This window comes from Haliotis rufescens, unplaced genomic scaffold (genome assembly GCF_023055435.1).
Source record: "Haliotis rufescens isolate VD_foot unplaced genomic scaffold, xgHalRufe1.0.p SCAF_60, whole genome shotgun sequence".
NCBI classification, from domain to species: domain Eukaryota; kingdom Metazoa; phylum Mollusca; class Gastropoda; order Lepetellida; family Haliotidae; genus Haliotis; species Haliotis rufescens.
Window position 1 is genome coordinate 1,050,976 of NW_025964335.1, and position 24,794 is coordinate 1,075,769.

Sequence of the window (24,794 nt, forward strand, 5' to 3'; positions counted from 1 at the left end):
CCGTTTCACCTCACTAACTGTTAAAACGAAATCTCCGCCTCCAACACATAAGCGTATATAAACCTCCACCTGCATCAAGGCAATACTCGTTGCTAGCGTCCAGACATCTACATATACCGGCTCCTATGTACGTCATGGTGTATTGACATTATAGGCGACTGAGCCCCAGCGCGTGAAGGTATTCCACGCCTTTGATTTTGCAAATGTGTTTTGTAAAACCCGATTAGCATTTGAGCGTTTGGACGTCACTTTCTGTGCGAGCGGCATAGTCTTAAGCTTTGAGCTTATGATTTCCCGTTGTTGGGGACTTTTTACTACTTGTTAGCGGATCAGTTTTACAAATGTGGATCTAAAATTTTGAGAAACGTTTTATTTAAGTCTACCTATTGAAAAACTTTAAAGAATTTTAAAACAGGAAGCGAAGTTACATTTGACCATTTTTGTCATTCTAAAATATACTCTGTCATCTTTATTTCAGTTTCACCAGAACGACAATACTTTTTACAAAAAAATATTAATATTAAAAGTCTATTTCATTTCGGAAAAAATCCGTAAATCAAATGATTGAAAACATGATACGTAATTAGCCAAATAACCGAGCATGACCACCCGATCCATTAAGTGGACTCTATAAGACCAGGGCCCGCTTGCACAAAGCGATCTTAGCGCTAAGATGATCGTAACTCCCATACTTTCACATAGGACTACAATAGTCTTAGCGCTAAGATCGCTTTGTGCAAGTGGGCCCATGGTAGTTTAGGTTGCAGGAGACCTGATCTAACCAGGGATCCCCACGGAGCCCGTATACCATAATTTGGAAAATTGACCGGAAAATTACGCCCTTCTATATGGTTCAAAGATAGTTTTTCAACACTATTTGATTCTGTATGCAATAACATGCTTCAATACACACATGCACGCATGCACGCATGCACGCACGCACGCACGCACGCAGGCACTAAGATCATCTTTGGAAACTATCCATCCATCTATCACAATATATATATGCCGTCATATAGCTGGAATATTGCTAAGTGCGACGTAAAACAACAAACAAACCAATATATATATATGTGTGTGTGTGTGTCTGTGTGTTGTGTGTGTCTGCGCGTGCGTGCACCTTTATGAATACTAATAAAAATAGTTGCCAATGTTTATCAATAATTGTGTATGTCATTTAATTCTAATTTTGTTATTAACACATTTTCTCCAAATATTCAATCGATCAGTGCCAACAGTACAAGGCAATCGATCAATTTTCGGTAATAATCGATCATCGGATTAGCATATATACGTCGAACTATCATGGACGTCTATAGATTAAAGGATTAAACGTGCTACGCAGAGTGCGTCGACTGAGAACCAAGCATGTTCACTTATATGTATTCGTCACAGTTGTTTGGACCCGTGGAGATCCGGGGTAGAATAGGTCTTCAGCAACCCATGCTTGCTGTAAAAGGTGACTATATGCTTGTCGTAAAAGGCGACTAACGGGATCGGGTGGTCAGGCTCGCTGACTTGGTTGATGCAGGTCATCGATCCCAATTGCGCGGATCGATGCTCATGATGTCAATTACTGGATTGACTGGTCTAGACTCGAAAATTTACAGACGGCCGTCATATAGCTGGAATATTGCTGAGTGCGGCGTTAAACAACAAACAAACCAACCTTCATGTCGAACAGGGGCGGTCGGGTAGCCAAGTGGTTAAAGCGTTCGACATGGGTACAATGTGTGAAGCCTATTTCTGGTGTTCCCTGCCGTGATATTGCTGGAATATTGCTAAAAGCGGCGTTAAACAACAAACCAACGAACCACAGTTGTTTGATTGCTGATGTTCGTGAGTGTGAGGGTCTTGCTTTGCCACTTTAAGCAATATTCTAGCGAGGTGAGGTGAGGTGAGGTGAGGTGAGGTGAGGTGAGGCGGCTTTTAAAACGTCGGCTTTCAAGATTATTTGTATTTCTCTCCTATTTTTATATAGCGACATGTGTGTATGTGTGACTGCTTGCACTAGTTCTGACTTGCGTCGGTTTTATAGCGCTAGCCCACCGAGGTACCATGTCGGAGTTTTAACATGGATTTTCCACTCAGACAGGATACTGACTCCCAGCTGACCAGTCCTTATTGATTCCCCTTAATGCCGAGCGCCAGGCAGGGTAACAAATAAACCATATTTTAAAGTCTTTTGGTATGACGCGCAGGGGACCGAACCCCGATCTTCCGCTCCCCAAGCAGACGCACTATCCACTAGACCACGGAAGCGACCGGCCGCGTTGGAAGTTGCTCTTCACATCAACCACTGGTTTGCCTGGCCCAGACTCGATTATTTACAGGCTGTCGTCATATAGCTGGTATATTGCTGAGTGCGGCTTCCCGAGGCAAGAGAGTTAACTGACTTTAAAAGTCCATTTTCCACCCTTGCCGAACTAGAATGGAATTCCTGGGCTCGATCGTAGCGCCACCAATGGCTATTACGAGTTATGTCCCTTCTATGCCTCTCCTATGATCCAATCAGATTCCACCACTCGTATTACTTGCATTTGCTTCAAACAAAATGGCGGCGCCCGGTCAAGACGATCTGATCGATAATCAAGATCTATATTGTGTTTAAAAACGTGTTTTACATCGCCAAGTGCATCAAATCACGTGAGTACCTTGACTAAAAACATGAAAAGATTGGGAAAATATATGTTGACAACGAGTAGGCGGTGCACATGCTTTGCAAATCCTGCAATCGACCGAAATCTGATTGACAGTTTACGAACCGGATTTCGATTTAGTCCAGCCAAAATGTAACTCCATAATACCAGTCTAGTTCGGCAAGGGTGGAAACTGGACTTTTTATAGTCAGTTAACTCACTAGCCTCGGGAAGATGTGCTGAGTGCGGCTTAACAAAATGACACGAACATAACAAAATAACCGAGTCTGCCCATGTCCCGGTCCATTAAGTCGCCTTGTACGACAAGCATGTAAGTCGTTGAGGACCAACTCTAAACCCCTGAAGATCCGGGGTAGAATAGGTCTTCAGCAACTCATGCTTGCCGTAAAACTTGTTGTTTAACGCCGCACTCAGCAATATTCCAGCTATATGACAGCGGTTAGATGTTCACCACTTTGGTGACACACATAGAAATATAATCACGGCAAATCTGGTATTCAAACTAACGATCGACCCGTGAAGATCCGGGGTAGAATATGTTTTTAGTAACCCATGCTTGTCATAAAAGGCGACTATGCTTCTCGTAAGTGGGACTAACGGGATCAGGTGGTCAGGCTCGCCTACTTGGTTTGATGCATGTCATCGTATCCCAATTGCGTAGATCGATGCTCATGATGTCAATCACTGGATTTTCGGGTCCAGACTCGATTATTTACAGACGGCCGACATACAGCTGGAATATTGCTGAGTGCGACGTTAAACAGCAAACAAACAAACAAACAAACAAACAAAGTGGACCACTTCTAAAACCCGGAATCTCCACAGGGGTTAACGAGTATGAAACTGAAAATCCATACTCACTGGTTTTGACGGGGTATATACAGCGTGATTAACACATAGCTAATTAGTCAGTCATCTCTTTGAAAGAATTTGCCAAATTTGAAAAAATAATCATCATTTTGCCGAAAGCTTCACTCATTTCTCATTATAATCAGATTTTCCGTTAAATTCCAGAAATAACTGATTGACATATACAAGCACGAGGCCTAAGTGTTGTAATTGATAATTTTATGAACGAAATCCGTGACCGATCGCCATGAATACAGATATATATCCTGTCACATTTGACAGATGACAGATCAATGATTAGTGATCAAAGGAAAACCGTCGTCCACCAGTTATCTACCTTTGAGTGACAAACCACAAGCTCCTTCCCAGCGCGTGACACCTTCGTTACACTCCGGGAACGTACTATAGCTGTGAGGAGCTTGGACAAACCATTAAAGGGGGCAGCTCAAATAATTTACCAGTCAATAAAATATATGTATATACCCATATCTGATCATGTTTTAAGATTCTGTGAATTGCTACACATATATATACCTCATGTACCAATGTTACATTTATGTCAACTGAATTGAAATAAAAATATTTTTTAAATTTAAAAAAAAAAATTAAATTAAAAAGAAGAAATAAAAAGAAGAAGCATATTCTCCGAAACGTTGTGTTCCTCATAACAAAGAAGTTGACCCCCACAAATACTCTCTCTTACGTGTATCACTTCCAAATTCAAAGAGTTAATTGTTCACTCTCAATTTCTCACATGTTGGCCTGGTACAGGTCATACTGTTTGACATCAAGGTCGGCGTTGGCAGATTTATGGGTATTGGGGTCTAGTTTCTTATCAAACATGGGTGTTGGGTGTATTCGAGCGCTGTCATGCTCCTGGTGCGATAAGTTTAAAACGTACAATCAGTATGGGAAATGATTTATATAGAAAAGTAAAAAACCTGTTTATCCGCCTTTAGGACAATCACTCAATGGAACATCGACATAACGTGAAGGGACATAAAAAACTCGTTCATCCGAACGATTGAACGCAGACAGATGACGTCCGGATTAATGAACACGTCAGGCCTTTTATTATATGACTTAGTTTTTGGGATTGTTTTCTCAAAAACAAGAGTCGGTGATCATTAAAAAAACAAAACATTCCAAATTAATAGATCCCAGTTAGAATTGGTCTTCAGCAAGTTTGTTTGTTGTTTAATGCCGCACTCAGCAATATTCCAGCTATATGACATCGGTCTTTAAATAGTCGAATCTGGACCAGACAATCCAGTGATTGACATCATGAGCACCGATACACGCAATTGGGATACTCGGACTGGTATTTGAAATACTGCAAATATACGTAGGCTTCTTACACCTTCCGGGCGGTCCGGTAGCCTAGTGGTTAAAGCGTTCGCTCGCACGCCTTAACCAGGGTTCGATTCCCGACATGGGTACAATGTGTGAAGCCCATTTCTGATGTCCCCTGCCGTGTAATTGCTGGAATATTGCTATAAGCGACGTAAAACCATACTCACTCACTCACTCTTACACCTTCCCAGCAGCAGATGTTTATGCTTGTCCACCCACATATTATTGACAAATGGTCGTACAGTAAACTACGTTTATAACGAACACGCTTATAACGAACTGACGGATATAACGAACTTATTTTTTAGTCCCGGCCATTTGATGTTAATATACTGTATATATGCTTATAACGAACGAAATTAGTGGTCCCTTTGAGTTCGTTATAACCGTAGTTTAGTGTACTTTCAATAACGCGTAAACCCCTCTGGCCTCCCAGGGTACCATTTGGGGAAACAGAACAGAATAATGTACATATATTAGAAATATTTATTCAGCACCACCAAACAGCAGCGTGATAACACAGTTTTCAGAAGGACCTTGACAAGAGACATGAAGCTGAAAAGTGAAGCACGCCACTGACCATATCTCAACACAGTCCGAATTTGTAATGAAAGTAATACATCAAGGTCATCAGAATTCTTCTCTTAGATTACAACAAATCAAAATATGATAATCAAACAGCCTGTGTTTCAGGTAACCCTCAGACCCCGCAAAATAGCTTTGATTTCATGCTATTTTTTTCCAGCTTTGGTTTTTATTCATACGTCTTTTATATTGTTTGTTGTTTAACGCCGCACTCAGCAATATTCCAGCTATATGACAGCAGTTTGTACATAATTGAGTCTGGACCAGACCATCCAGTGATTGACATAATGTGCATTGATCTACGAAAAATTGGGATACCATGACATGCATCAACCAAGTCAGCGAGCCTGACCATCCGATCCCGTTTGTCCCAGATTATGACAAGTATGAATTTCAAAGTCTGCATACAGAGCTATAAATTTGTTATTCTAGTGAGTGAGTGAGGTTTAACATTGTTTTGAACAGTATATCAGCCCCATCACGTGTCAGCTTGGTGTCAGAGGAAAACTCAAAGTGATGCAGGTCTTAGACAATTACCACTTTGGTGAAACCCACGAGCATGGATAAGGTGCTGACAAACCTACAATCATGATGAACCTGGATTCAAACCCACAACTCCCAACAATGAATTAGGCCACCCATGCCCCCATTCTGTATTCTTGTATCAGTTCCATATGGCACAATGACTTTAAACCTGCAAACAAGACCTAAATAGCACTGTTGTGGTCATCAGTAGCACAATTTCAAAAATATTTCAAAACACCTTATGTTTAAGTAAATACATATCAATTTAATAGACATGACAAAAGTGTCACAAAATCTACAATTTCCCCAGGCTAATGATACTGAAAGGGTCACTGGAGTTTGATATTGCCTTTAGTCCTTCAGTCAACTCCATCTTCCTGAGGCAAGGGCATTAACTGACTACAATAGTCCAGTTTCCATCCTTGCCGAACTAGGCTGAAATTTCCAGGCTCGATCCTTCTGTCACTTCTATGTCCCTCCTTTTGACCAATCAGATTCCATCTCTCATTTCACTTGCATTTGCATCAAACAAAATGGCGGCCCCCAGTTAAGACGATCTGAACCATATTCAAGATCTATATTGTATTAAAATGGGTATTACCCTGTGAAGCGCATCAAATCACTTGAGCGCCATGATTTAAAACATGAAAAGATTTGGAAAATATCTGTCTACGCCCAGTTGATGCTTTGCAAATCCTGCAGTCGACCAAAATCTGCAAGTTGACTTCCATGTTGTTTACGACCCGGATGTCTAGTTCGTTACACGATATTGATTGGACTATGCATATGCTCGTTAATCCAGCCAAAATGTAACTCTGGAATTCCAGCCTAGTTAGGCAAGGATGGAAACTGGACTTTAATAGTCAGTTAACGCCCTTGCCTCAAGAAGATGAGTCAAATGATCGGGAAATGATAGCAAATTGTCATAGAAACACAAACATATTTCATGATTACCACGTGCAGTTAGCATTGTTTCCCCAATCATGACAATAACACTGTATGGTTGAAACAATTTACAACTGTCATAACAAAATAGTTTCTTAAACAATTATCCTCCAATATTTTTCATAAATGTCAAAAGGGTGTTTTTGGCAAAATATCAAGATGGAAGAAAACTTGATTATTTTAAACACTTACTTCTCTGATTACCTCAAATATTTCCTAATGTGGCCTGATGTGTGGTGTTCATTGTACATAAAGATTGTAACGGCATACATCAAATATCCAACATATTTAAAAGAAGGCACTTGGACAATTTGAATAACACCATTCAACATCAAAACTGAGCGAAGGGAGACAACTGCAGATAGAAGGGAGACAAATGCAGAATGAATTACAAACATTTGTGATAGTCACTTTGAAGAAAGTAGCACAGATCTTACAACATAATGCAAATGTGAAAGGTGCAAATATAATGCATCAATATTACCCATAAGAGCACAGAAACAGATTAATTATTTTCAGTAATTGTCACTGAGCATTATAATCTTTGTTTCATGCTGACTGGTTCATTGTATTCATTGTTTTTTCAGATTTTTTTATTGAGAATATCCAACTCGAACAATGGATTATTAATCTATTACCTGGTATTAAATATCTTGATAACTCTTGCCAAGAATCAGTGAACTATGTACACTTTTGATATAATAATCAATAATTCCTTGTAGCTTGGAGTGAGTGAGTGAGTATGGTTTTACGCCGCTTTTAGCAATATTCCAGCAATATCACGGCGGGGGTACACATTGTACCCATGTCGGGAATCAAACTCGGGTCTTGGGCATGACGAGCGAACACTTTAACCACTAGGCTACCCGACTGCCCTTGTAGCTTGGAGGCTTGATACCTAAGCTTGTTATAGGAAAACAAAAAACAAAATTTGAACCCCCTTTGGAATATTTGAGCTGAGGCAGACAACTGCAGTTGAAGGGAGACAACTGCTGAATGAAGGGAGATAACTGCTGAATGAAAGGACACCTGCAGAATGAATAGAGACAAATATATGCATACTGAAGGGAGACAACTCTCAGACACTGATATAACATTGTACATGCTCACTTATCAGTCCCATCAGAGAATGATGCTTGTATTGGCATGTATGTAGTTCATATTGCACCAGATAGCCTCAACAATACAATAGTTGCCGGTTGTGAACATGTGAGATACTAGTATAAATATATTGACAATACACATAAGCTTGAGAATAATTTCTGAGTCAAATAATTTTTTGGTATGGTTTGAAGCTAAGATTTTCAGTTTGAATAATTGTTTGAAGCATAAACACAAATATTTGCAAAACTATTAACATTTGATTAGAAAATTCCACTGAGCGTTAAGGCCAGACTTTTTTTTAAAGCTTTGTTTACGAATCAGTTAATTAAAAAAACTGAAATGAAAAAATGTTTAAAAAATGAAAAGCAGTGTTTTTTTGTTATTATAACTATTATTCTGCCGACCAGAAAAAAGTATCATGTTAAAAAAACTTGCTTACTGTTGCTGTCAACATGATCAATATACATAAAATTTAAATTACCCTAATTTAAACCTGTTGACAATTCCCCTTAAAAACTTCATAACACAACTACCCCACACCTGTTTTTTGCTTCCCTACCTAATTAACCTTTTGAGGAATTAAAAAAATAAATAGCTGAAATTTTGAGATTTTGTATTTATTCGTCTTACTGACCTGAATTTTGGGGCCAAAGGTATGTAAACTCTCAAAAAAAGTCTTGCCATGAACAAATGGTCCTACAATGTATACCCAACATAATCACAGCACACAACATTATTATATACAGGAACTTCAGTCATGAAATATTTGCATCGTTGTTACATGAAAAGTCACACTTAACCTCACCAGGTGATCAATCAGACGACACATTCACAAACACATGTATACCTCCATCTCCTAATGCTGATTCTGATAGGACAAGCTACATTCATCAACACATATTCCTCTGATACCAGCATCACCGTTGCCAAGGTGATGAATCATCTTCCTCACAGTTCATCCTTCTTCTTTTTCTTCTTTTTGTCCCCCTTCTTTCCATCGTCAGCCTACAAACACAGAAGCAAGGTTATTAGATCAGCCTCTCTTTGTATGAGGTGAGTTGAGGTGAGGTGAAATGAGGTGAGGTGAAATGAGGTGAGGTGAGGTGAAATGAGGCGAGGTGAGGTGAAATGAGGCGAGGTGAGGTGAAATGAGGTGAGGTGAGGTGAAATGAGGCGAGGTGAGGTGAGGTGAAATGAGGCGAGGTGAAATGAGGTTTAACATTGCATCCAAGATTATTGCATCCAAGATTATTGCACTTATATAGCGGTGTGGTGTGTGTGTGTGTGTGTGTGTGTGTGTGTGTATGTGTGTGTCCACTGAAATACCATGCCTCAGTTTAACATGAATATCCCACTCAGACACAGTATACTATAGGGTGATTATCGGGGCTATTTTCACTCTTGCATTGTATTGCAATAATACTCCACACTATTGCAATAGTGCAACTATTATTTCAGATTCCCAACTAAGTGCCCTTGTAGGAAAACTGGAAAATAATCAAGTGATTTTGTTCAAAATCTGATTTTTCACTGTTCATATTTTCTAAATTCTAAGGAAATAAGAAATCTTTAATTCAAATTGGGAAGTATACTGTCATTAGCTGCAGACTTGGGGCCCAATATCGGCCTCTGAGCAGGTCTATATAAATCGCTGTCATATTGTGATAGTATTAAACAAACTTTAAAGGGGCACTGATCTAACGCAATTCCCCGGACTGGTTGTTGCCTTTGTTTTTTTCCCGTGAGTACCCGGATGATACGCAACGCAACTGAGCATGACCAGAGACTGGGCTACCGTCTGCAAGGACAGCTAAATAAAATTGGAGGCTGGAGGCAATATTTGTTTTACGCATTTTTGCATAAACACTGATTGGTTAACCATGATCTATAAAGATTTCAACAAAGGGCGCATGTTAATTAATTTCTTCAGCCTAAACAAACAGACAAAAAGAACGGCGGAGCTCATCGGATGTCGTCATTGTGAAATACCCCAGATGGTTATAGTTTAATACTAAAGAAAGTATCCATGCAGTGAAAGCATTTTCGGATTTCGGATTGCGTCGATAATACGATTATTACTCCCTTGTTGTCATCCACATTTTCTCGTATAACCCCTACACTTGTGTATTTGTCGTCATTCACTTGATGCTCAGTTAATGAATTTATTACAGGTACAATTAGTGGTATCTCCACTTAGATTATCTGACAAAGGTTCCCATTTGGCATTTATTGTGTCTGGGGTAATTATTCAATCTAAATCCAGGTTTGAAGTGAGGTGAAATGTGTGTTATGTAATATGCACGTGGCAGCCCAGCAAGAGGTGAATGATCAGTTGATTTACTTTTTTTTTGTAAATCAACGGATCGTTCCTAGTCATCAAAGGATTAACAGAAAATATGTTGATTGATTAATCAGTTATCTTGCACAGTGGATATGTCAAAAGTGAGTGTTTACATGTCTAGGTTTACTAAAACAAAGGGAATACACTCATATCATGGCGTGAAGTGCCAATGTAAAAACAACATACTTTGTTCAAAAGTTAACTGATAATACGTTGATTGATTGATCATTGTTATCTATCACTCAATTGATGTTTTAGGAACCGTGGACGTTATGAAAATAGTTGTCACGTGGGCTTTCTCAGCCGACCTTTGAGACTTGACACCTATGTGAAACACCTGAAACAATCCAAGTGATCAGTTGAGAAACGAACACGGGTTATAATATCCCGAAACGATATAGATCTTTTAAAATATTTGATTGTTACAGAGATACCTGACATCAAATAAGTTTCTTTGTACAGCTGCAGACGAGTGGGATATTATTCCTTTGTGTGGATATTCACGGATACATTCCTCGAACAAGGAAGCTGCCAAAAAATTATACACATAAATTTGGTAGGTTGTAATTATGGTATTTGCATTTTGTTTTCCTTCATTTGCTGTAGCATTGAACCAATTCGTCCTTGTTTCTCTACGTATTGGTTGGGAAATTCTTCAATGCGCTATAGACGTTGTTTTCACAGGTATTTTCCTTTGTAAGCGTGTATATATTACCATCAATTTGTAGAATGTGATTCTCTCAGGCAATTTATAAAATGTGTAAATATTTCAGTCATTTTGACTAAAAAATCTGTCCAGATTGATTAAGACGATCAAAAGGGCCTACAAACATCACAACAGATTATTATGTAGGATTAGAAGCCAAACAACATAGAAATGTACTTTTCAACGTAACATTTTCAGTCTCTTGGTGATGAAATTAAACATCAAAATGTTTGGAATTTGTTATCATAATATTACAGATGGAAATGTTTTTCAGTCACTTTGTAAAATAACTGAATATTTAGGCGTTTAATAAATTTGAAAATGTTACATATTTTGACAGTAAAAAAATATACACACTATAAAAAAAGCAAGGCTCAGGTGAAATATTTACTTTGTGTTGCAAGTCAAAATAGTGTAAACGAAAATCTCAAAATTACCAAGCAAGTGACTTATCAAAACTTCGTCACCATTACAGATGCTACCCACAAAGATACCTACATTTCCTTATTATCTCGAAAACTGTGTTTCATTTTGTTGATCAATGTGACCATACGCCCTTATTACTACCCATAAAAGTGACTAATGCGCTTACGAATGGCGCAGCAGAGGTCGTGAACTAGTCTAGATTTCTGCTATACATCCTGGTACTCACTGGGAAAAAACAATAACAAAGGCAACAACCAGTCCCAGGGAATTGCGTTAGATCAGTGCCCCTTAAAGGCTTGATATTGTTATTAATCATTGTAACAGGAATGAATAAAGTATTGCAGGCAAACTCAAAGTCAGCCATTTTCCTCTCTTTCGCTACTCAAACCAAAGGGAAGTAACTCTAATCTCAAGTCATAATCCTTGCTAACCAACACACAGGCAGGTTTGAAATTTGCATCATTTATGTTTTATTTATGCACTTTGCAAATATTGAAACTATCGATTGTTTTGTATACTATCAACAACATGAACAATACTATTGTCATTTTAAATTCCTTTCTATATGGTACTATTGTAAGGCTAACAATTGCAATACATCCAGTCTGATACATCGTTACTCTCCTGATAGTGAGTGAGTGAGTGAGTGTGGTTTTATGCCGCTTTTAGCAATATTCCAGCAATATCACGGCGTGGGACACCAGAAATGGGCTTCACGCATTGTACCCATGTCGGGATTCGAACCTGGGTCTTCGGCGTGACAATCGAACGCTTTAACCACTAGGCTACCCGACCACCCCTCTCTCCTGATGGACATAGTACATCATGAAAAAGGATATCCATGAAGCAATTCCACAAAGTGATCAAAGTGCTGAGAAGGTCATAATTGCAATTCATAAACAACATGGCAACCGCCGTGCCAAATTCATTCGATCGCAAGATACGCTGAGCACGAGTACCATCAACTGGGCGTCAACAGATATTTTCCAATTCTTTTCATGTTTATAATTAATGTGCTCAAGTGATTTGATGCACGTTATACCTATTTTATTACAATAAAGATCTGTTTTATCTTGTGTCGTGACTGGACGCCACCATTTTGCTTTAAGCAAATGCAAGTGATATGAGAGGTGCAATCTGTTTGGTCAGTAGGAGGGACATAGAAAGGATATAACTCTGTGATTAGAATGGCACCCCAAACAGTGATTAGAATGGCACCCCCCAACAGTGATTAGAATGGCACCCCCCCAGAGATTAGAATGGCACCCCTACAGAGAGATTAGAATGGCACCCCTCCAGAGATTAGAATGGCACCCCTCCAGAGATTAGAATGGCACCCCTCCAGAGATTAGAATGGCACCCCTCCAGAGATTAGAATGGCACCCCTCCAGAGATTAGAATGGCACCCCCACACGGAGATTAGAATGGCACCCCTCAGCCCGCTCACCTTCTTTTGCGCCCCCTTCCCGGGGTAGTTCTGTCCGTCGATGGTCACCTCTTCACAGTTGTCCTGCTGCACCAGGAAGTCCTTCACGTCCCACGCCTTCGCCCCGTCCGACACCATGAACAACACGCGGTTGCTGCCCACCACGTACCTGGAACAGGAGGCCAACACCATCACCATCATCATCATCATCATCAACAATAATAAAGAATTCATCAAGTGCCAAAGTTAAACTTAGTTACATAACATTGGTACCCAATCGTGTTTTATATAAATATGTCATGATCGTTTATTTGCAGAACAGGTTATATATGGACACAAGGCATGGGTTATATATCGGACACAAGGCATGGGTTATATATGGACACAAGGCATGGGTTATATATGGACACAAGGCATGGGTTACATACATGGGACACAAGACAGGATTATATATGGACACAAGGCATGGGTTATATATGGACACAAGGCATGGGTTATATATGGACACAAGGCATGGGTTACATACATGGGACACAAGACAGGGTTATATATGGACACAAGGCATCGGTTATATATGGGACACAAGGCATGGTTATATATGGACACAAGGCATGGGTTATATATGGGACACAAGGCATGGGTTACATACATGGAACACAAGGCATGGGTTATATATGGACACAAGGCATGGGTTATATATGGACACAAGGCATGGGTTATATATGGGACACAATGCATGGGTTATATATGGACACAAGGCATGGGTTATATATGGGACACAATGCATGGGTTATATATGGACTCAAGGCATGGGTTATATACTGACACAAGGCATGTGACACAGCAGACGAGATGGACCTACCTCTGCATCAAGGCATGGGTTATATACTGACACAAGGCATGTGACACAGGAGACGAGATGGACCTACCTCTGCATCTCCATGTTGGCGTTGAACATGCTGCTGTGCCACAGGCCTGTGATCTTCTCCGTCTCCTTCTCCGTCGGGTTGCCTGTGGACAACAACATCCACACAACTTCAGAAACAACACAAGAAGGAACACAGAAATTGCTTAATATTGAAATGAGGACTGGCATCACCTGAGTGATGCATGAAAAGTGTGTGGAGGATACGATAGATGCCACTTGCAGTATTTTGTAATTGTGTCATTTCCCAAACAACCGACCTGCGACGGTAGCGAACATCATCAGCGACTTCCCCTTCTTGGTCTGCTGCATCATCTTCTCGGGGTTGCTCATGTCCAGCTGCGACATGTCGATGCCCTTCTGTTTCCGCTTCCACTCCGGCAGCTCGTCCTCCGGCAGTGGCTCCTCGTCTTCCTGGTCAACAACGAAAACTGGGGAGTTAGGCCGCACTTTTGTAATTTTATGTTTCACGGATTTTTCCAGCTTTTCCACACAAGGTCAGTCCAAACAAAAATAACAAGCATGAAATACTCACATCCCCCGCCAATATGACATGTCCGGTTGTGTGCAAGGCAAGAAATATTGCATGGTTTTCAAATTCTGCTCCCACTTTCAAAAGGCACCAGTTCACCACTAGACCTATATATATGCCAAGTTTGGTTTAAATATCTCAGGATTTTTTAGTTCTGCTCTAGAAATGAAACGTGACAGATAGATGGATGGACGGACGGCAGGAGGGACGGACAGAACTCATTCCTATATTTCTCTACCACTTCATGGTGGAGCATAAATATAAATAGCTGTGGCAATCATTTATTTAATTATTAGAAAGTCATTCTGTTCTGGAGTTAAAACTGCAGCTGGCTTCTTTAATCACTGATAGTGATGTAGATGTAGCAGGGCGTGGAGTCATCCCACAGATGACATCCTTACCTTGTCAGTTTGCTGAAGGGGTTAACCTCTTTGGTCATGTGGACAAGGCGTCCGACCTCGGATCAGAAGGTCCGTGGATCGAATCCCATCACGGGACTCGGAAATTTTATGGCCGCTACATTGGCGTCCAACGTGGGGCTGAGCACGTTCATATTAAATTTGAGAAAATAAGCCTCAGTACCCTACTATGCGGCCCGGGACGTGCCTTCTGTTGACGGGGGAGTATGTAGCAGGGCGTGGAGTCATCCCACAGATGACATCCTTACCTTGTCAGTTTGCTGAAGGGGTTAACCTCTTTGGTCATGTGGACAAGGCGTCCGACCTCGGATCATAAGGTCCGTGGATCGAATCCCATCACGGGACTCGGAAATTTTATGGCCGCTACATAGACATGGAGTTTATATATAACATTATATATTGTACAAGAGGGTCTATATTACTCTCGGGAGACATAATAAAAATAAATCTTGTTATGTTTAATTTTTTTCTTTGCCAGCCTCTTTTCAGTACATGTGGAGGGCACATGAAACGAAAAATAAAACATGTGTGGCCTCACACACAACACAAGGATTCTGGATGAAGCATTTGCATGGCATTTAGACAAGGAAGAATTTTAGGATGTTAACTTATCTTCTTGTTTATTGTGAGGAACATGTTTTGGAGTATATGCTTACTCCTTCATCAGGTGAATGAATGCAAGGATGGAGAGTGAGTGAGTGAGTGAGTGAGTGAGTGAGTGAGTGAGTGAGAGTGAGTGAGTGAGTATGATTTTATGCCGCTTTTAGCAATATTGCAGCAATATCACGACGGGGGACACCAGAAATGGGCTTCACACATTGTACCCATGTCGGGAATCAAACCCGGGTCTTCGGCGTGACGAGCGAACGTTTTAACCACTCGGCTACCCGACCGCCCTGCAAGGATGCAGAGAGCAGATCTGCAGGGTCCTGAGTAGGACTTGATCCGTGAAGATCCGGGGTAGAATAGGTCTTCAGCAACCCATGCTTGTCGTAAAAGGCGACTAACGGGATCGGGTGGTCAGGCTCGCTGACTTGGTTGATGCATGTCATCGATCCCAATTGCGTGGATCGATGCTGATGATGTCAATCACTGGATTGTCTGGTCCAGACTCGATTATTTACAGACCACCGTCATATAGCTGGAATATTGCTGAGTGCGGCGTAAAACAACAAACCAAACGAAAAAAATCTGATTAGGATTGGGTACCCAGAGGACTACCCTGGCATGTGGTTAGTCAGAAGATATACCGGTATTCTAAATGAAAATAATACTAAAACACCACAGTTACAGTACAAGACTCAAATGTTCGTGGGCAGTTGAAGGAAAAGTTTAGACAGCCCGACAGAAAAGTTACCAGCCATGGGCAGTGGGGCAGGCAATTATTTCGGACACATGATATCACTCACTTTAGGTACTGAATCAGTTTATTTCTACTCTCCTGGGTCCTGTCAGTTGGGTTTTGTAATGAATTTGTTGACATTTTACAAATAATTGTCCTTCAAATCTGTCTCGGGTGTATATGTCCGTGTGCTGCCTGAAGCAAAACACATGTCGCGTAACCTCAAAACAGTGATATATATGTCGAGTTACAATCAAAAGCCAGATGTCGCACACCTGTGCATTATTCATTGCAGTAGCGTTCACGTAAAGACATATGTGTACAACAGCTGAAAAAACTCAAAGGGTAATGGCGACAGTGTTGTCATACTACTATTGGTTGATCATATTTCTTCATTTCTTTTGTATGCAAGCAAATTGGGTTACAATGATTTAGCTTGCAGGTGATCTGGAGCTCTGAAATCGGCTGAATCTGGCGATATATGTGTTTTCAGGAAAGTATTGCGTAGTCAAGCATGGTCGCCTTTTATGGCAAGCATGGGTTGCTGAACACCTATTCTACCCTGTATCTTCACGGGTTTGTTTGCCAAGGGAAAAATACTGAAATACATTATATACTCTTCAAAAAAAGAAACTTGACACTGACTTTCAAAATGTAATATAATGCGATTGTTTCAAAATAGGACACAGAAACCATAATTGAAACACTGTTTGAAGATCAATGTACACAATATTCAAAATATTAATCGTGGCAGACACACGTACACGATACAGTTAATGTCACAGGGGTACAGAAAATGTCAGTATCGGTTGTGCCCTTCATGTGCATCAATCATCGCTTGACACCGACGACCCATAGATGCAATCAAGTTGTCAATAACACGCTGTTGGATGTGCTGTCATTAACAATCAGTTGTAAAAATTCAGGCAAATGATCTTAAATAAAGAAACAAGATTTCCCAGTTTGGTAGCCATGGTAATTATTTATTGTGATGATAGCTTGATTCTTTAGTATCGTGAGAATAGGAACATGAGAACTGCATTGATGGGTAAACCTGTCTGATAGGTCACGAGTTGACTGAAACGGTTTAACGCTTGACATTTCCATTTCTCCCACTAGATTTTTCTCGTCATAAAATATTCATATTCTTGAATTGATTTCTGACTGGCAGTAACAAAGCCCCATGTTGCAGAGCAATATAGAGCTTTGTTCATTTAATATGCCATTTTCACCAGATCAAACCTTTTGAATACATACACCAAACATGCGTGAGTCTGACTTGATCAGACCTGTGAAGATCTGGGGTCTGATAGGTCTTCAGCAACCAATGCTTGCTGTAAAACACATTGTTTAACGCTGCACTCAGCAATATTCCAGCTATATGACGGCGGTCTGTAAATAATCGAGTCTGGACCAGACAATCCAATGATTGACATCATCAGCATCAATCCATGCACTTGGGATACGATGACATGCATCAACCAAGTCAGCAAGTCTGACCACCCGATCCTGCATCACTTTTCCTGCTTCTTACTGGATCAAGGCCTTGTTCTACACACTTAGCTTCATAGAGGGAACATATGTTATTTTGGGGATCACACTTTCCTAGTAAGGTATAAATTCTTGTTCTTATTTTGGGTGTAGTCCCATCTGGGATTCGAAACCACACACTCAGAGCGAGGCAGTTAACAGCCAGCACACAAAGTACCGTATTCGACGTAATAAGCGCCCCGCTCTAATAAGCGCCCACGGCGATATTTGCAAATGTATTGGCTAGTGAACAATCCTAATTAGCATCCATTCCGATTGATCAATGTACACAGGATTTATTTATTCACGTATAATACGCACTCGTGTGTTATATATGCACCCTTAATTACGGGCAATTAAATTGTGGAAAAATATATCTGTCGTATATAAACATTTCAGACTGTCAGCATAAACCACGAAACTTCCGATCTTTCAACTCTTTTTTTTTCATTCACCAAAATAGTTCTCTAATAAGAGCCCCCTATTTCTAATTTTGAGAGCGTCCTGGGTGCTTTTTACGTTGAATAAGGTAGGTGACTGAGGCTTCCATAAAATTTAAAAGACCAGCAAATAGTAGTCTAGATCTAGAAATTGAAAAATGTCCAAGTTTATTATGTAAATAATATTATAGTCATAACTTTGTAGAAGGGCTGAGACAGGTCAGGTCAGGTAGGGTGGGGTCAGGTCGGGTCGGGTGGGGTCAGGTCGGGTCGGGTGGGGTCAGGTCGGGTCAGGTGGGGTCAGGTTGGGTCGGGTCGGGTCGGGTGGGTACTGAGCAGGACCCGGGTACCCACAAGACTACCCAGACACGTGGTTAGTCACATGACATATGGGGCGGTCGTGTAGCCTAGTGGTTGAAGTGTTCGCTCGTCACGCCGAAGACCCAGGTTCGATTCCTGACATGGGTGCAATGTGTGAAGCTCATTTCTGGTGTCCCCCACAGTGATATTGGTAGAATATTGCTAAAATGGGCGTAAAACCAAACTCACTCACATGACATATTGTTTAACATTGACAGTAGTAAGTGACCTCACCTTGGTGAACACTACCAAGCTGACTGTCGTTCATTTCCTTAAATGACCAAACTTATCTAGAACTCTATGGTTACACTACAAGTCACATATACATGTATTCACAGTTCTTTCTGACTATGCACTCATTCCTTCTGACTTTCATATGTTTGAATAAAGATAAAGCTTCAGTCGACTTCAGACTATGCATATCCAGATCATTTTAAACATGCATCTACATACATTTTGCCATGGCTATAGTCAAGCTATTCCCAATCAGACATTGTGTACCTATCTCTTGAGACCTACAGCGGGTACCCGGGTAGGGTCGGGTAATGGTGGGCTGGGCACCTGGGTAGTAAATTTGGACTCGTCCCAGGCCCACCATGTGGAGCAATCTAATTAAAATCAGATCTAAGATCGAGAACTAAGATCTGATTTTAATGAGATTGCCTTGGGGAGATGACTTGTATTTTATTGATAACAAATAAAGAGTTAGATGTTTTATGCTAAGTTTTACATTATTTCACTGAATACAACATTAAAAATACAATGTAAATTAAAAAAACTAAGAACTTTATTGTTTAACAATTTTTCCCAAAATGGCCCCCGAAAGGATACAAAAGTGTTGAATCCATATAAATCCCTAACATGGCCTCTCTGTACTCTCATCTGAGAATCAGTGCGCATAGTGTTTCTCTCCATCAGTATGTTGAGCACAGATATTGACTTACACCTTTAGGGGTAATCTGAGACAATAACATCAACTAACATTAAAAATTCAGTGGACATTAGTTTCAGCCAATCGTAGACCAACACGAATTCTCATTAAGCATTAGTGTCTTATCACAAATCAGCCATATCAGGGTCATTGATAGTTGTTTGTGAACGTCCAGCTAATTTATCCCATTTCAAATATAGCATATTGTAAATATATTATTGAGTCAATAAGTATAGGTGTACGCATTAATATTTGTAATTCCTTATTTAAAAGTCAATTTATAATCTATCTCAGTATACACCATGTACAGTGCTAACCAACTTACAAATCATTATTCAGAGGTGCAGTAAAGCCAGTATTGCTGGACACACAAAAAGCTTCTACAAGTCAACTGCTTATCATCAGTTTTAACAGTGTTAAAAAGAGTGAGTGAGTGAGTGGTGTTTAATGCTGCTTTTACGGTATTCCAGTCAAGTCATCGCTTGTCAGCTTAATGTGGAAGGAAACCACTTCGGTAAAACCTACAAGCACGGGTATGGCGCTGACAAAACTAGAAACATAATCGGGGCAAAACGGGATACGAACCCACAATCATAGGTTTCTGGCGTGCCCGAGGATACAACTCTGAAAAATTGCGGCACCTTAGACAACTGGGCCACCCGTGCCCCCGTTACAAAAATGTGGGGTCATTGGGTTCTTGAGGTTTGCTCCTGCAGCATATTAATCTAGGGATCTCTTAATTCTTTAGTATTTGTTAAAGACAATAGCAAGGACTTTTTTTCCTGCCATGCTTAATTTAAAACAGTGAAAAAATTCAAATTTCAAATGATACACCAAATTAAATGGTTGATCATGGTAGAGTGCTGTTAGACCAGGACCATAATCAAAAACTTGGATTCAAATCCACAACCAGCAAATCCTGGTATATCTAAGGGATGTAACTCTGCACAATGAGATATATACATATATATATTAATGCAGGTGGCAATTAATCATTTGGGCAACTTCACCTCCACCATGGTGTAACATGTCTGACTAGCTGTCTCCCAGAAAATTCTGATGTTTAATTGATGACATAGACAATGACCTCCTTTGATGTGTAACCTTGATGTAATATGTCCAGCTGATCACTGACATTCATTCAGTTTGAAACGTTATGGCACCATCATTTAGATGCTTAATCTCAGTTGAGTGATGGTATGCTGATCTGGATGATTTCACTGCTTTTTTAAGAAATAAAATTTGGGGTGCCTAAATTAATGCACCCCTGCACCGTCCCCCCACCCCTCCAATTCCGCGTATGGGTTTATGACTGATTGAAGAATTCTTTGTTAGATGTTGAAAAACACATGACACTTTGCTTTGTGAGTGAGTAAATGTCACACGAAATATAAACGATCATTTCCTGAAGATAATTGTTCGCGATTAATCCATAGCTGCGACTCGCGCTTCCAACGCCCCTCCCCTTTTCATTGCCTTTTAAATGTCTAGATATCTTGCAAAATAAATATGCATTTCCGGGTACTCTTTTCTTAAAATGTTGCACATTCAGTTAACAAATCTCAAAGGTCTTACCTCCCATTGATCATACAGTCTTTCTAAATCTGCTTCATCGTAGTCTCGGATATTTTTCTTCTTAAACTTCGCTTTTTCTTTTCGCTCCTCTTCTTCCTCATCCTCCACTTTACCATCTTCCTCGTCGTCGTCTTCATCTTCGTCATCCTCTTCGTCCTTAGTCTTCTTCGCCGCGAAAGCAACAGCGAGAAGCAGAGACAGGAGCAGATACACACGCCACGCTTTCATCATGACTATCTACAGCATGTAATTTACTTGTTCAAATCAACTTTATTTTCGTTATCGTTTCGTGTTGAAATGCGATTGGATTTTGAGACTTCCCGAACAGGAAGTTAGTTAAAATGTAAAAATAAGTTTCTAAAATGGAATATGATATATTGCGATGCATACTTTATTTATATTTCAATATAATTTGATAAGAATATCATATTAATTCAACGCTATTGTTAATATTAATGTTATTTCCTGGATCCTTTATCTAAGTATGATTACATGGTCGAAAGAATGCATACCCTTTTCGTTCTTATGTTTCTGCTTGATTTTCAACAATTTCTAAAATTAGTATCATCCATGGCGGAAGCAAGAGATGTAAGTCGATGTTTTGATTCTGAAATATCGTAGAATGTTGACATATTGGGGCTTTTTTCAGCATTGTATTATGTCGTTGTTTAGATGAAATGCAGTAGTGATAAGTAGGTTTACTGTCAACGAGTTTAACTCAAGTTTACGTTCAGCAGTTAAGATCCTTGAAAGGGAAGTTTTGACAGTCACTGACATCGGTAACTCAGGTCATATGTCTATGAGTCTGACACTTCTGTCACCGTTGCTGTGGTATCTACCAATATTGTAAAATAATTTACTTGAGCCTTGAGAACACACTGATTGGTTTTGCAGTGCTTATTAGGCCTAATACACTCTTTAATTTAAAGGTGTGACAACTTTTGTCTTTTTAATAATTTTATATGAGTTCTGATATAGCAATTGTCTTGGTAAGTACTGCACTTTTGGGGATTGCAGTTAAACATTTGGAGATGGTGAATATGTTATCTGTTATTTACTTGGGAGAATTCAGTTACAAAAAATAGGACATCAGTGAGCACAGGTACCAGTGATTTATCAAATCACCAACGATCATTCTGCAACGTCACCAGAATCCCAAGAATTCTTGGCAAGTCTTTTCAAAATGTGCAAACGGGAATGCTGAAATGAACTTTCCTCCATGTTGGATAGTATGTGTTTGAAAAATCATGTTTCATGTATGCAGTTACGATACATATATCCCTGAATTCCTCATACATCTTAGACTAATACAAATGGTCTTGATAAAAATCCTATATTCTTTTTTTTATCCTCTTAACCTCGATTACCTTTCAAATATACAATAACAACGGTTTCTAACAGGGACTTTTTTAGTTAACTGTATTAGTACTACTGATGAGGAGACAGCTGAAATTTTGAAGAAAATAAATTTAACAAGAATGCTTTAACGCATATATCTACACATCAGATAAGGATGATTTTCAGAAAGTTCATTCTACATGTTCTAGATGAAAAACATACTAAAGACATTTTTATGCAAAATGATTAAATATATGAATTTTACATATATATTTTACATATAACCACGTTGTGTCGAACTTGGATGTGTCAAATTCCCGGTTGTTTCAAACTTTTTTTGGAGTCCCAAGTATCCAAATTAAGCATTAAAAATCCTTTGTTGTCTTCAAACAGTGATGCTTCTTTAATACTGTAAAAAGCGGCGTTTCGGTATAGATCCTTCTACCGTTGTCAAGCAAGACTAAATGAGGGACATAGTGCAGAATATATATAGCAAATGGAGGATTAACACCCTGCTAAGAGCCAACGGCAGGAACACATCTTAACCCCAAGAGGTTAAAGGTGTAGTCTACAAAATTGACTGCAACTGCGGGCAATCTTACGTAGGTGAAACATCCTGCCCAATCAACACTAGAATCAAAGAGCATAAAACCTCCACCATCAAATCCGACAGCAAATCAGCCATCTCGGACCATATCATCAACTGTCCCAATCACATCATCAACTGGGACAACGTCCAAATCCTCGCCAACAACCTCCATGATTTCACCAAAAGAAAACTAACAGAAGCAGTCCACATTCGCCGCCACAACCCATCAATCAACAGAGATCAAGGCTATTTCATCCCATCCGCCTACTATGAACTCATCAAACAATAATCACCTGTTTATTGGCTTCATGCCCCATTGGCTTCTAGCTATGTGTTTTCTGTCCATCGTGTTGTGATAGCATCATCCTTGTTGTCACACCTACCTATGTTATCCCACTCATGTATGCCCTTGTTGTTACTGTTAATCCTCTACTGTTAATCCTGTACTGTTAATCCTCTACTTGCTATATATATTCTGCTCTATGTCCCTCATTCAGTCTTGCTTGACAACGGTATAAGGATCCATACCGAAACGTCGCTTTTTACAGTATTAAAGAAGTTGTTATCCATAAAATTGTGTCTATCTTGTCATCCGCCAACTTCTAAGTAATGCCTATCAAACAAGTGGTGCTTCATTCCCTGTGCTATAACATGAACCCCGTGAAGATCCGGGTTAGAATTGGTCCCATGCTTGAACAGGATTGGGTGGTCAAGTTGCTGACTTCGTTGATGCATTTGTGTAGATTGATGCTCATCATGTCCATCACTGGATTATCTGGTTGGCACAGACCCGATAATTTACAGACAGTGTGTCACATCGTTGGAATATTGCTGAGTGCAACGTTAAACAAAAAAACCCCACATACACTGTATTTAGAAGAGTGTAATGAAGGTCAAGTGCATTGGGATGGAGCTTACTTCATAACGTTGCACACTATTCACTTCCATATAAACATCGACAAGGGGAGCAAATTGAAATTTTACGAATGTTAATGTAATAAAGTAATTCATGTAGATGTATACGAGATTACTTCATCATGTTCATATACCAGAGCTACAGATAAGCAGCATATTTGCGTAAAATACCCCCAGAAATATTCAAAACCCAATTACTTTCAATTAACTTGTGTACAGAAACGCGTGCATTAAATGGAAAACTCAAATGTATATAAACTGCTCGCGTAAATTCCTAATGAAGCTTTTTCAGCATGCATACAAAGGACCTAATTTCGGAAGCACAATTACAAGCTAATTTACTTTCTGAGTCAAGCCTATATATATATACAGAATAGGTAAGTGGGTTAGGGAATTCCAGGATTAGATCTTATCGTTCATGCCTTGCGGGTGGATGGTTTTGAGATCAAATATCCATTTAAGTTCAATGGACCGACGCCTGGCCGTGCTCTGAGCTGACTCAGGTTCTGTTTTGAGCTGTTGTATGATTTGATAGTGTAGGTCTCTGGTTGAGTGTCCTACAGAGTTGAAATGTTTAGCGACAGGTTTGTCCCTTTGGTGGTTTATATCTGCAAAGTGTTCTTTGAGTCTGATACAGAAGTGTCGTTTGGTCTCACCTACGTATTGTTTGCCACATTTGGTGCAGTTAAGCAGGTAGATTATGTTTCTGCTTTTGCAAGTGAAATGCGGATGGCATTTATATTTTTCCTGCCTGTTGTGTGTGATTTTTTAATCATGGAGGTAACCCTTGAGTGCAGTGGGGTTGTAATCTGTGATAAAGATCACTGGTTTTGTGTCTTTGGAGGGTGTCTGTTTTTGTGTTAAGAGGGTTGTTCTCTCTTTAGCGTTGGCTTTTGTTTCATTGTCCAAGAGAATTTTCTTGGGATAACCTCTCTTGAGGTAATACTTTACTAGATTGTTGCTCAAAAGCCCCAAACC

The 24,794-nt window shown here is 39.8% G+C and overlaps 2 protein-coding genes across 2 annotated transcripts in view; one reads left to right on the forward strand and one right to left on the reverse strand.

Annotated features, from left to right (window-relative positions):
- Positions 1 to 6,729: 6,729 nt before the first annotated feature.
- On the reverse strand, positions 6,730 to 21,289 carry LOC124140767 (LDLR chaperone boca-like). The gene is made up of 5 exons (XM_046508500.2): positions 20,975 to 21,289; positions 14,106 to 14,259; positions 13,850 to 13,931; positions 12,942 to 13,089; positions 6,730 to 9,026 (listed from the first exon to the last, which is right to left on the reverse strand). The coding sequence occupies exons 1-5, from the start codon at positions 21,203 to 21,205 to the stop codon at positions 8,970 to 8,972; spliced, it is 672 nt and encodes a 223-aa protein (XP_046364456.1). The 5' UTR covers positions 21,206 to 21,289; the 3' UTR covers positions 6,730 to 8,969.
- Positions 21,290 to 21,535: 246 nt separating this feature from the next.
- LOC124127405 (ubiquitin carboxyl-terminal hydrolase 8-like) overlaps positions 21,536 to 24,794 on the forward strand; it is a 50,581-nt gene continuing 47,322 nt past the window's right edge. Inside the window, exon 1 of the mRNA XM_048386760.1 lies at positions 21,536 to 21,562. The gene's annotated coding sequence lies outside the window, so the exon portion shown is untranslated. The remainder of the gene's footprint in view (positions 21,563 to 24,794) is intronic.